The sequence below is a fragment of the Gymnoscopelus microlampas genome (assembly GCF_963454915.1).
Source record: "Gymnoscopelus microlampas genome assembly, chromosome: 5".
NCBI classification, from domain to species: domain Eukaryota; kingdom Metazoa; phylum Chordata; class Actinopteri; order Myctophiformes; family Myctophidae; genus Gymnoscopelus; species Gymnoscopelus microlampas.
In genome coordinates, this window is record NC_139942.1 from 41,783,147 (window position 1) to 41,797,889 (window position 14,743).

Below are 14,743 nucleotides of genomic sequence, written 5' to 3' on the forward strand. Positions count from 1 at the left end.
GCACAAAACACAATTGAAGACCTGATGTTAAGGATCTGCTTCCTGGAAAACATTGGGAATTCAAAAGGTGTCTGCCTATACACAGTTGATGGAATGCCATTGACTGATGACCCTTTCTTCAACACATGTAAGAACTGCAGAATCTCACATTGTACGGTATATCTGCTGCCCTGGTAGAGTAACTGTCTGTATCTAGTAAATCAAAATGGCTTAAAGGATAATACCAGTGGTCTGGTCTGTTTAGTCTATTGACCGGTCTGTTATTTTCGTGTTGCGCGATGAAGTATGAATCAGGATTCACAGATGCCAACCATTTTAAGCATTGTTTGAGTGCTCATTTCTATTTACTGTATAATCTACAGGGTCTTTAAGAGACCGGCACATCGAAAATGGAGCAGAATTGTATGCCATATTTACACCAATGGAAAACCTGAAGCAAGTCCCTGCAATGCCAAGGCAACAAGCTCCAGACGTCTTGGGAGAAGATACTGTTCGATGTCACATAATGCTGAGGGTGAGCTGAATGATCAAGATGATAATGTGACTAATTCAAATTTCACTCTTGTTTAACAACATTTGCTGAACTGATACTTTCTCAGTCCACTCTGGAACTGTGTCATTTTTAGATTTGAGCTAAAAAGCATTATTTTACACTTTGGGCTATTCAAAAATAGCAGATATACAAGCTCATAGCGCGGCACCGAGTGCCACGCTACAAGCTCGTAGATCTGCTATTTTAGAAAAATCTTGAAAATGTGTGCAAATCTTTGAATATATATATATTTTTAAAGCGAACATTTTTAACTCAAATCTTTGCTTCTGGGGGTCCCTGGAACAAAATATTTTGATGGGGGTCCGCGGCCAAATACATATAATTTTGGGGGTCTTTGACATGAAAAAGATTGAGCACCACTGACATAGAAACATACGTTTTTCAGAAAACTGTTGAGATTTAGGAGACCTGTAGAATCGGCTTCAGGTCTCAATGGGTTAAACATCAGCGTTTCTCAAATGGGGTACACATGGGTACGACAGGGGATATGTGAGGAAAATGGAAGAATGCATGTTACTGTTATGTTAAATGATTAAACCTTTAAAGGTTTTAGTGAACCTGCCTATTTGTAAATTGTTAAATGAAATTAAATACCAACATGACTAGTACAACTGTTTTTGAATATAAATCAATACTTATTTGCACATTATTTAAACACATAGATATCAAAACTTACTGAAATGTTATGTGCACAGTTTAGAATAAATTTGCTCAGGAGGCACTGGTTAGTAATTGCAACTTTTTCACTCCATTCCTTGCTTATGTTATATTCTTCAAAAGGTGGGTCATCATTCATTCATATCATCATGCTATATGGTTTTGTCCATTGTAGAAGCAAAATGTTGTAGTAGGGAAAAGGGGGCACTTTGATTCAGAAATCAGTAAAGGTTATACTGAAGCAATAAGGTTTGAGAACCTGGAATCTGCAAACATGAACTCTTACTGTAGACTACACTCAGAGTGGTAGTGAGTGGTAGAAAAGTCAAACCCAGTGAGATGTCGTGGTTCATGGGCAGCACTTTTAACTGTGGTTCAAATATTATTTTGCAATTCCTTATATATTATATCAATTAAATCAAATTCTAATGAAGCTTGATGACCAGCACCATACAATTATCCCTTACAGAGTGAAACCATATTTGTGATAATAAATATATATATACATATTCACTCACTCACTCACACTCTCTCTCTCTCTCTCTCTCTCTCTGTATAAACAAAATTATTAAAGTCTTGAAATGTAATATCAAATCCAATGAATGTTCGTTTAACTCACCACATTTCTTCATAGGGAAACTTTGAAATCAAAGTGGACTTGGCAAGTGACACAATCAACAACTTGAGACTGAAGCTTGCAAATGAAAGTGGAATCCCAGCCCATGTTCTCCATTACAGGTAATTGAAAATCATTACCGTAAAGCAATATCACACACTTAAACTGTCAAATAAATATTTGTATTAATTTTCAAAGCCATTTCCTTTGTGAATGTGCAGAACCAAACACAACACAGTTTGCCAATGACATCTTTGTTTATATCTACTCTGAGTCTCAGAAGGGCTGTGGATAGCTCGACAATTTGCCTGCCAATGGCATCATCAGCTGGGTTTTCAAGACAGATTTGAATTACTTCATTTATTTTTTATTGATGCAACAACTGTGTTTAATACTTTACTCTGCTAACATGCCAGGAAGAGAGAGACTGTAACATTAGCTTGAAACTGATGTCAGGTGGCGCAGTGGTAAAATACCTGCCCACCTCACATCCAGGTGTTTATATTGGATCTGATTTCTCCATAGCAATGCTTTCACATCAATTTTGTTTTTTTTACCGACCAGTAGCAAGAGTAGGCTAGATGGATTCACTCAGCACTGTGAAATGAATGATGCCAGCAGCAGCTGCAGGTCACCAGCACTGCACAAATCAGTGTGACTGGCCCCGCAAATCACAGATAGTAATGCTTAATTGGCGTGTATTGGCTCATTTAGACTTATGACTCCTGAGCTCAGACAATGAGCATTCAAAATGCTTTTTGATATTTCATACTGTTTACCTGTAATTGGCTTCCAAAATGAGTGGGAGGGAGTTGTATAGAACGGCAGACAGTATATCATGAACACAACAACCGATGAACTCCAACTTGGAATCCCATCACTTCTGCCCATAGGGTGTGCCACAGCCCTGAGTAGAACATCCATACTGGCGGAAATATGCGCCCTGTGAAGCGCCTCTTTGTAGTGTTTAGCCTAACCTTTTTCTTAGCTTTGTACATACAAAGGCATTAGACTACATAGCCATGCTATATGGTTGTTATAAATCATGGCTATCAATCAACCAGATTGTGTGATTTTATAAATGGACATAAATCTCACTACTACATACCTTTTTTCCAGTGGTGAACATACCAGTGGAGAGACACTGCAAAGTTGTGGTGTTTCTGAGGAGTCGACAGTGTACTTTTCTTTGTCCACATTTTGCGAAGAGACTCCAGACGGCAATGAAGTCTTCATGACTGATGTTGCACCATCAGTCCAACAAACACAGAAAGGACTTAGTGTGTTCTTCTCTTCACTTTATGCAATTGTAAGAGTACCGTTCTGTGTCTTATTGTATTTTGCATCATTTACTGTATATTTTTTCAAATCATGTTCTTCTTTCTCTCCTGAAGTCTGTCCTTGTCATTAACATCAGGTCCTTCCTAAAAATTGTAACAAAAGTGAAGCTGGAGTATGATTTAGATGTGGGCTAAATTGCATGTCTTGTCAGCACATCTCACTAGATTTTGGGGCATAGCTAAATGTGTGTATAGTGTACTTATTTTTTGGCCGAGATGGTGGCACTGGAGTCCAGTATTAAAGATTATAAAGGAAATATCAGTCTGTATGCCCTCTGCATACTGTAGAGTGGACTTTTACAAGTATTCCTAAATGGTAAATGTAGTTTAGGGTAATCTATTACAAACTGTGTTAATAACCGTTACTATTTGAAGCAATATGGAAGTATGAACTCGAAGTGCAGTTGAGGCATGTTTGTGATTGGAAGACTTGCTTGTGATGTCCCATTGCTTTTTCTACAGTTGATCATATGTTGGTCTTACAGAATAATCTAAGCCCACATTTTATCATATTCTGTCATAGGAGTTTAACCACAGGCCATTATCATGATGTATAAAACCTATTGTTTTACATTTTTAGAAAAGAAATGATAGAGGAGATGGGTTTAAGAAAGTGATTGCATACATACGAAGACTAACTGGATGCAACCCTCTGGCCCAAAGTTTGTACCAGTTACTCTGCAGGAATGACACCTGGACTGTGACGAGGACTCAGAAGGTGAATCATATGACATGGTATAATCTTGCGATGCTAAATGATGAGTGATTCCCTGTACTTTTCTCTGCTTTCATAATTATCTTGGGGAATTTATTTACTCTCCTTTAGATAGCCATGGTTGAAGGCTTGTACACACTCTTTAGAGAACTTTTGCCAAGACTGGGGGAAAAAAGAGGCGACAAGATAATTGAGGACCTTGACGTTTTTGAGAATTCAACATACTGCTGGGCCTATATTATCGCTGAAGCAAAGGTATGTTCATATTTGGGAGTATTTCTAATAACCTTTAGTGGAATTGTAACCCCCAGAATAAACTTGTAAATCAGATTGTTATTTCTAGTACTTTAAATATTGAAATGTATAGGGTAATTATTTATCTAACACATTTCTTATACCCCAATAAACTTAAAATGCAAATTAGCCCTCATGATATACATATTTGTTTTCTTCAGCTTTTCTTAACACCTCTACTCTCGTTATGGCAGAAAGAAAGGGACGAACTTGAGAACTATGCACCAATGGATCTGATATCGCACGAAGACATACGTTTCAGTGACCCAGTCAGAGTACCTGGAGTACCGGGTGTCTTTGAAAGATCATATGTTCTCCAGCAAATCAAAGGTAAATGCAACTCTTTAACATGGTGATTTTGGAGTGATAGAATGTTGTATTCATATTGTGTTTTTGTAAGAAATACTCTAGATCCCCCCCCCCCACACAAATTTCAAGGCAATTACAGGCAAACGGTATGGAGTATATTAAAGCCTTGTTTGGCGGTCATTGTCACATGACTCACAAGACCATTTTGTACCCAATTTGGTGGCGGTAAAAAACTTTTTGGCAACAGTGATATTTGTAGCATTTCTATGGGTGTTAACATATAAGAGATCATGTGTGTTGATTTACGAGTTCTGTAGGAGGAGGAGTAGGAGTAGCAAAAAGTGTTTTGAAGAAACACAAAATGGCACATATTAGTCTGCTCACAGACGGGGGCAGAAACATAATTACCGTCGCCTGGCCAGGAGATATTAAAAATGTGAATATAAAATACAAATACAGTAATCTTGTCTGACACCCATCATGGTGGGAGTCAAACAAGAGGCAAGACATCTTTCTCATGAGACTCCAACAAAGGAAACCAAATATAAACGTCTGTATTCCCAAAATGCTAATAAAGTAATTGTGTAAGCAGAAAACATTTAACAGATATGACATCATTTAAGTCATTTTTGTAAATTTAAATGAACTGTTCTCACTATTGTAGGTCATCAGCAACATTACAGCCATTACAGTTTCATTTCAATGCATTTCAATTTTTTGTTCAGATTGGGAGAAATGTCCTAACTGCACTGAGAAGAACCTGCAAGCGACGTCACTAAAGAGAGCAACAGACATTGAGAAAATATTGCTCAGTCTGCCTCCATTCATCAAAAGATATAATCTTTGGATTAATCACGACTGTGTGCCGGGTCAAAAGTATGTACAGTATATAGGCTATATTATTATGTGTTATATACTGGATACAATATGTATGTATATTATGAACAAATAGTATGTTTTTATGATTTTTTACTAATGGAATCAAATTCTTTATAGGGGCAGGGTGAAAATATATATTATTAACAGCATTTTATTTCTTTTCTATGTGACAGAACTGATGGTAACTTAAATGATGTGCTACTGAGTGTGGGGCAATGCAGTGGTCCCTCAGGTGTGATGTTCTTATGAAATCACATGAATGACATGTTTTGGTCACCCTTTTGGCCAGGACAATTGCTATTTTACATCAATTTGAATGGATTTTCTAATTTAATATATTTTACTGCATGGTTCCAGTTTCACTCAGTCCTAGTATTTGTTGAATTGATATTATATATATATATATTGAATTCAAGTTTTCAGATTAACATTGAGAAGACCTTTGACGGAATGACAGAAGGACTGAAAGAATTCCCTTATTTGAGGGTGACTCCACCACTACATTTGAAGAATATAGGACTGGATGGGGGTCTACTTGTTCTACTTAGTGAAGGTAACTAGACTATTTTCACATAAAGAGGTCATTGACTATATGGCATGAGAGCATTAACACAGTGCAGCATCATCATTAACACAGTTTATAAGTGTGGACTACCAGCCCTTTTGAGCTGTTTAAATTATTAATTCCAAATATGTTTCAAACAATTTTCCTTAACCGTTTGTCTTCTGTGGCAAAAAAATATTCTAAAATTGAAAGTTTGGATGTCCATCCAAATACTAAGTTGTATCCCAATTTGCTAAACATTATTGTTTTGCACATGAATACATTTTAGTTTCACTAAAAGGTTTATTGTAGTTTATTGTTGAGAAGCCAGCAGTGATTATGAATGTTTTCTTTTCCTCCTTGGTAGATGAACTTGGTGTTTATGTGCAAAAAGACAAAGGAGCCGCCGGGATGATCACAGTGTTTAGTTGTGCAAGTGGCAAATGCAAAACTGTGGATGTTGACAAACTGGCAGCCAAGTGAGTATTCTTTACTTTTGCTGTTCAATTAAAGATTATTAGTAGTGAGAATAACTAAAACTAGTTAGTTTCTTTATAGACAACTGCTGCTGTAAATAACTGTTTTGTATAAGATGTATTTAACAAACCTCATCTGCTACCATGCCAGCAATTACATGACCCATACTACTAGAGTAATGTAGAGATGAATCCCTGTTTGCTATTGTAGTTTGTGCATCTTTTTTTAGGTAACCAATGGAACCTGGGGGAGCTTAATAATAATAACTAGACGCGTCGCAATTGGCAATTGCAAAGTGTGGTTGCGCCGACGCCGGTCGGGACTCGAGTAATACGGCGGGAGGAATACCGTCGGAGACTGCGCCAATCACATTTTCACGTCACTCCTGAGATCGCTTGCGTTTCATTTTGAAGGGACTGACCCCCCCAAAAATCATGTTTTTGCATCAAACGGTGACATTGTGCTTATTTGTGGCGCCCCCTATGGGTCAAAGTGGAAATGCTTTTGGGGACTCGTTGAGTAAATCACCCTCGACATGCGATTCAAATTTGGGATCGATTGGACGTTTCGTTTGTGATTTTTGCCATTTTTGGTAAAACGGGTCCCTCCCGCTAACTTTGGAAACAATTTACGGAAGAACGGTAAGGACTATCATAATGCCGCTTGGATATGTTTATCGCATGGGTCCATAGATCACGTGTACCGATTTGTGTGAGATTTGGAAAAAAATTGAAGGAAAAGGAGCAAAAAGTGTGTTTTGAAGAAAATTCAAAATGGCGGAAAATCTATCCTGACGCAAATGGGCGTGGCCTATATGGGAAGATGCGTCGTGACCCAAGGAATCCAGGGAAAAAGACATTTTGATTTTACGACCTACGGTTCAAGAGTTATAGGCCAAAAGGTAAAGGGGGCTGTTATAGCGCCACCATGTGGCCGACTGGTGTGATTCTTTTCATAATAATTTCGCAAAAAACTATTAACCTCCCCTCCAAATCTTGTAACTGTAGCCCTTACGGTTTCCGAGAAAAAAATACTTGAATGGGAGTTTTTGCAATTCCCATTAAAGTGGATGGGAAAATTTAATGCACTAATAAATCAATATCAAAAAATCTATCCTGACGCAAATGGACGTGGCCTATATGGGGAGATGCGTAGTGACCCAAGGAATCCAGGTGAAAAGAAATTTTGATTTTAGGACCTACGGTTCAAGAGTTACGGGCCAAAACGTAAAGGGGGCTGTTATAGCGCCACCATGAGGCCGAATGGTGTGATATTTTTTTAAATAATTTCGGACTAAATTATGAACCTTCTCTACAAATGTGGTAACTCTAGCTCTTATGGTTTCTGAGAAAAAAATACTTGAATTTGAGTTTTTTCACTTTTCCATTAAAGTGGATGGGGAAATTTAATGCACTAATAAATCAATATCAATTAAACTATTTAACCAATCTCTTAGCCCTATACACGCACACGATTCCCGATTTAGACGGTCATTTTGACATATGGCACGACATTGGGGGATAAAAACTGTGGGAGAAATAGCGGTTTGAAATAAAGTTAATCTATAAATAAAGAAAGCTATAGAGTACTATAGTCTGGTTGCCCTGTTGGGCAACCACACTAATAAGACCATCTTTAGTTCCACTCACACACGCGATGTTTCACTCTCTTTTAACAAGTAATGCTTTCATATAGAACATGGTAGATATGCACAAATGTGAAGAGACACCAATCAAAAGGTTTGTGAGTTTGTCTGTTAAGATCTATATACTTTGTCAACGTTTACACGTAGAATTGGAGACAGCAGAGGGGACCATACATTTGTCACAAGCAGGACTCCAAAAGAGGCGATCCTGGTAAATATTTTTTTCAAAATAAGAGTTGGGTTGGGGTGATGTCCCATGTCCTTGAAAAAAGATTTTAAATAAATCAGCGCCACTCATACACCTATAATGCATGACCTTTGACATTTTGCCAGTGTTTGAGTAATGGGCACAACTACCATGTTAAAATGACAATACAGCAAGACTAAACAAAATGTCAAATTTTACAAGAAAACTTAAGTTGTTCATGTCATGCTTCACATTTATCCTCATAAAAATAACCTTTTTAATATCTCACTTTCATCAGGTACTGGTGGATGGAAGCTCCTCTATGAATGAGGACTGTTACGAAAGTGTGGGCATCAAGAGGATCGACGCAGTCAAAGAGCTCTTTGATAACTTTGCCACACGGACCATGGCTTATGATTTTCATCATGTAATAGGCCTTGTGAAGTTTGACTCTCTTGTGAAAACCCTCCACACATTTACAGAAACTCTGGAAAAGTTTAAGGTCATTTTCCCATCCTATTATTGTCTTCATATCATGACATTTTCTTCATAAACAATATCATGATTATTGTTATGGCACTCCTGAAAAACTGTATTGTCCTGTAATCAATGACTCCTAGTGTTTGGTCAGCTGGGAGGGGAACTTGGGAAGGTAGTGTGAACCCCTTATGCTCTTCTTGTGTCTTGTGTATCTCCTCGCTGTCAAATACAAATGAGCGGCTGGTGATTGTGTAATGGAGGAGGCGTGTGGTTGTCCTGCACCTCCCAAGCCCAACAGTGGGGGTTAGCAGTGACAGGGACTGTAGTGCACAGGTGGAATTGGCAATGACTAAATTGGGAGAAAAATGTATCTATTAAAATATGTTGTATATTATGGCATACATCTATAGGATCACATTCGCAGTCTTGAAGCAACGGGATGCACCAGACTCTACGATGGCCTACATCATGGAGCGTCTGAGTTGGAAAAAGTCAAGTTGAAGTTCAGAGATTGCAGACTTCGCATCATATGTCTCACAGATGGAACTGATGAAGGGTAAATTCACCGTCATGTTTGCTATTTTTGAGTCATAACTGAAAATACTGTCACCAACTATTGTAATGTTGCCTGTGACGGGGTTGTGGGAATCATGACGTGATCATCTGCCCTATAGATCAAACAGAAATCCAGTTCCAGTTGCTACCAAGCTGATAAACGCCGGCATCATTGTGGATGCAATCCTTCTTGGAGATGTGGAGAATAACATGCTGCATGGAATTAGCAATGCAACAGGTACTTTTTGAGTATTTTTGCTTGAAAGATCTGGTCAGTAGATTATAAGGTAAAGCATTACTGTCAAATTGTCAAAGAGGCAGAATTGTGTATAATTGGAGCCTATCTCTTATCTGAATGTATGGGTTTTAGGTGGTTGCTGTTTCAAACCAAAGACGAGCATAGATGGGCTGAAGCTTTTTGAGATTGAGACGGTTCTTTCTCTGGAGATGAGGAAACCCAAAGACAAACTCAATCCATCTACCCTCACTGAAGTTGGTTACACTACACACAGGGTTGGGGAGGGGGTAATTCATCTCAAGGCATGCTTGAACCAAAGTCAGAATGGTCCTTTGCATTTTGTCATAGTAGCTCTCAGTTTGGAACATTCATAACATTCTGGGCATTAGAAAAAAGGGGGATACATTTTTTTTCATCATGGAAAAACAAGGGTCATTTGTCAGTTCCAAGTGATTGAACATGGTGGCATATATCACATTCTAATGACGCTATTGATTATCATTTACAGAGGGTGTTAACGAGCCTCTTTCGCAGTCGTGGGTATGATGAATTCCCAGAAGCTTCACTGCCAAAGGAGTTGAAACACAAAGCGACAACAACAGAGAAGTAAATGATGGAAGCCATCATATCAAAGAACTCGATCTACATATTAATTACAAATTTAAATTGTTGTTTGTTGACTATAATTCAAAATTATTTATTTTTATTTTGTATTAGTGTTACAGATGTGTTTCTTTTGTATTCATTTTACAGATACTACAATACATAATTATATTAACATAATTTATATTATACTATTCTTATTATATTATACGTTCAAATGTTGCCTTGCCCTGGGCCGCTGGCGTAGCGGTTCAGGCACAGTGTAGCCTGATAGCTAGGGGTGTCACGATTCACTTACCTCACGATTCGATTCAAAATCGATTCCTAGGGTGCCGATTCGATTAAAATTGCGATTCTGCGATTAATTGATATTCGATTCGATTCTGCGATTTATTGCGATTTTCTAGGGTGCCGATTCGATTAAAATTGCGATTCTGCGATTTATTGCGATTTTCTAGGGTGCCGATTCGATTAAAATTGCGATTCTGCGATTAATTGATATTCGATTCTGCGATTTATTGCGATTTTATAAAAAAAAAAAAAAAAAAAAAAAAAAAATTAAAAAAAAATTAAAAAAATCGATTTTAATATTTTGAATCGATTTTTAAAATCGTGGCATTAAGAATCGCGATTTATTCATGAATCGATTTTTTTTGACAGCCCTACTGATAGCGTATCGCGGGTTAGAGTCCCGATCCCGACGGCCTTTGCTGCATGTCACTCCCCATCTCTCTCCCCATTTCCTGTCAGCCTACCGTCCTATCAATAAAGGCATAAAAGCCACATAAAAAACCCGAAACAAATGTTGCCTTAAATGAGTGTACTCCACGTCCCCCAAACCACAGCCCTCCCCCAACCATTACATTCTAACTAATCTAAGTTTATTTTTTTTCTTGTAGTGCTTTGAAAAAGAAGATTCAGGAGTGTAAGTGTCAACGTTTCATGGAGAGGCCCAGACGCATCCTGGAGGAGTTGAGGAGTCTGCATTGTGACCCCCATCCATTCTTCCACATCTATCCATCAGAGTCGAACTCAGATTCAGAATGGGAGTCAGATTCTGACTCGGAGTCAGACCCTGACTCGGAGTCAGATGTAGAGCCAGAGTCAGACTTGAGTAAGTGGTTACAATAGTCTGTCTTGTAACATTGGTACCTTTTGTGCAGTAATTTCTTTAAAATTGTGGTTAAGGTTTTGCGTTTCATTGATATTAATTAATCTTTGTAGTGGTACTTTCTGTATTGAATATACTATTATTTTGGGTATTTTATGCACCGCCTTCTGGCAGGCAAGGCATGCTGATGAGTTGTTCATGTATTCCTTCCTTTTGCAATGATATGTGTAGTAGATGTCAACATTCCTCTACCCTTGCTGAAAACAGCCTGGGCAAGGTTCTGCCTTCCCCTCGTGAGTTGTCAGGTGGTTTACAGGATTCTCTTCATGGAGGCCAGGAAAGACATTTTTAGCCAGACAAACACCTTCTATACTGTATGCTGAATTTTCCTTCTACAGCTATAGAACCACCTTTTTAGCCTGCCAGTATCTCTCAGCTGAATCAGGAGTCGAGCCCCAAAAGACTGCTTCTCTATAGCTTAACAACCTTTCTTGTTGCTGGTCCAGTTGGGTTATTACAATGACCACCTGAAGTCACAGCTTCTATAGTATACTTTCCACATCAAAGATTTTGATCAAGGTTCTATTCTCTCTCCGCTTATCTAGAGTAAGCGCCTTGAATCATATTCCAACCAACAATAAGTTATGTAGTCGAGGAATGGACAGACTTTGGCTACCACAAGTATACATTAATACATTTTATTGAGTTCAGATCTGGCAAGCTGTTTCTCCCAATCACACCTTGCAGGTCCCCATCAGATTTTGGACAGCCGTAGCTTAGTGGGTAGAGAGGCCGCATGGTTATCAGAAGCTCACCGGTTCCCCTCCCAGCCCACCTATGCCTACGTGTCGGAAGTGTCCCTGAACAAGACTTAGACTAAACTAAACTGATATTTTTAAATGCCATGCACAAGTCTTTTCTACTACGCCTGTGCAAATTGTGCTCAAAATTCAGACGGCTAATGAAAAATAAATAAAAATGGTAATAATAAATAAAGGTAAGGTGTGTATCTGCTCAATTCAGCAGTCATCCCTTGATGATCTTTTTTTTCCAGCATTCTGGAAGATGGCCATGGAAGGTCCTCCCGGCACACCGTATGAGAAAGGAGTCTTTGAGCTCTACTGCCAGTTTGGTCCTGACTATCCAGTGAAACCTCCTCTTGTCCGCTTTGTCACACGTGTATCCTCATTACACACCATTTACAGACATGAATGCACACTGATATTATATCGAAAGTAATACATATATTAGTTTAATTTTAAGTTAATATGACAAAAGTTTAAAATATTGAACACAATGTATCAGAATTTAAAAATGTTCTTAACGTAAGCAAAGATACTTCACTGCAACATCAACAGCGTGGGCCGCATCTGCCACAATATATTTGACCGTAACTACAACGCCCAAATCACCATGAGAGAAATCCTGGATGCCATATATGGACTGCTCATCGTCCCCGAGCCTGAAGATCCCCTGGACAGGTGTTTTTTAAGGCTTTGATTTAAAACGTAATCATGGCCAATGGATGTTTATTTAGTACATTTCATACATAAGTAAATTGACAGTGCTTTGCATAAGGCAAAAAAAGGCAATTTAAATGTGGCATTATTTTAAGGAAATGCATGCTTTTTATACATGGTTAACTACAGTATATTTATTTAAATTCAATTTAAAATTAATATGCATCTTTCCCTTTTGGAAGCATTTTGGCGGAGGACTTCTTGACCAGGCGCGACAGGTACGATCAAGCAGCCAAGGACAACACAGAACGAAATGCAGGGACCTCAATCGATGATGTGGAGAAGGTGATGAGTTATTTCTTGCATTGCGTCTTGTCTACTAAAATTAACAATTTGTCGCAAATTTTGATTCTGTTCTCTTATTCATTGAAAGAAACTGGTGGGTCAAACTCCTGGTACTCCACTTAAACCCCAACATCTGATTTGTCCACTGACCAAGAGGATGTTTGTTGACCCAGTTAAAACAATCCATGGAACAGTGTACGAGCGCAAGGCCATCGAGAACCATCTCAAAACGTGAGTACACAATGACCTTTCTCCATTTTATTTGCATATTTCACTGGGTTATTTTGTGTACATCTTAGTTTCCACAGAGTAGCCTATACTGTACATACAATATCACCAGGGTTCAATTCGTAAAACTAGTATATGCTTTGTACAACACATTGCACAAATGGCAAAATGTCCCCATCTATAAGCTCACAATGTGTGATGCACTGAGCTTGTAGATCAGCTATTTTACAATTTGCAATTTGCCCAAAATGGGGACACCAGGGTTTATGTGGTTAACGCTTACAAAAAATATTATCAAACATTCTATATTTCCTAAAAGAAAATGGATGCATTTAATTCAGTCTGACTATAAACAGTGGAAAAACATCAAGCCTTCCCACCCCCAGAAAATCCAATCCTGAGTATCACCACAGATTGTTTTGAAGTCCAGTTAGCTTCTCATTGAACGCAGTCTTGTATTTTCACAATAACTGAACACTCCGTTTCAGGTCAGAGCATGATCCTCATTTTGGTATGAAGCATCCCCTCGGACTAACAGACCTCAGACCAGACCGAGACATGAAGCGAATGGTGAAAGAATACCGTTCAAATCAAATTAAGGAACCACTTGTTTAGAACCGGATTGGAGGCAAATCTTTGTTCATTCTACATTTACTTGGGCAGAGAGGTTTTGGGGGTAAGCTGTTTGGCCCCTGACCCGGCTCATGAGGCGGCATCATAAGGCCCTTTTGTAAATGTTAACATGTTGAGTTTCTTGATTTGAAATATGCATCTGCATAGCTAAGGTTGTGACAAGATTTGACATTCAGCAGTTTCAAATAATTCCAGTAACACTTGTTCAGATGTTCAGTAATTACTGCAGCAATATTTCTTAAGATAATTTGACCAAAGTTCATGATTCTCGTTATGGTTGTTAAAATGATGCCAAGATAATGGCTTACACTTTTCTTTCTGTTTTATAGATTTAGCATCAGCTTTGGTATCTGTCTTGATCATATTTGTATTTGCATGCAAAACTAGCATTATATTTGATAATTGATTGATGTTACATACATTTACATTTATTTTTCGAATTTTCTTTGTTAATTACATGTGTTCAATATGTAATGTAAAAAACGTGGCAAGAAATCATTGTCAGAAATATTTTAATGCAACCCAAAAATTATTTTATTGGGTTTGCTTTGTATTTGTTTTATTTTTTCACTTAGATTTGGTTAAATCATTTTCAGTCCTGTTCAATGCTGATTACCATTATTATTTTGTTTGCTTTGTGTGAAATTATATTTGAAAGCTGCTGTGGTGTTTGATCTAAATCTTTGCAGTAGTGTTGAGTTGGCATGCATCATTCTTTCTGAAGAAGACATAACAAATCTGTTTGATTAAAAAACAACTAAAGTCTAACTTGTTTGTTTTATATCTAAGTGAATTTGTGATGGGATTCAAAAAGCAATTAATTTATTCCTAAAAGGAATTCAATTTTCAAAGTATCTGACGGTTTATCTACTAA

The 14,743-nt window shown here is 37.9% G+C and overlaps 1 protein-coding gene across 1 annotated transcript; it reads left to right on the forward strand.

Moving 5' to 3' along the window:
* The first annotated feature begins 389 nt into the window (after positions 1–389).
* LOC311045279 (uncharacterized protein) lies at positions 390–14,250 on the forward strand. The gene is made up of 21 exons (XM_084057092.1): positions 390–514; positions 1,845–1,948; positions 2,946–3,135; positions 3,747–3,884; positions 3,993–4,136; positions 4,370–4,505; positions 5,210–5,360; positions 5,780–5,916; positions 6,275–6,386; positions 8,177–8,240; positions 8,515–8,718; positions 9,107–9,252; positions 9,371–9,489; positions 9,622–9,743; positions 9,998–10,095; positions 10,992–11,206; positions 12,258–12,382; positions 12,539–12,684; positions 12,906–13,008; positions 13,097–13,239; positions 13,725–14,250. Exons 1-21 carry the CDS (start codon positions 422–424, stop codon positions 13,849–13,851), a joined length of 2,817 nt encoding a protein of 938 aa, XP_083913218.1. The 5' UTR covers positions 390–421; the 3' UTR covers positions 13,852–14,250.
* The last annotated feature ends 493 nt before the right edge of the window (positions 14,251–14,743 follow it).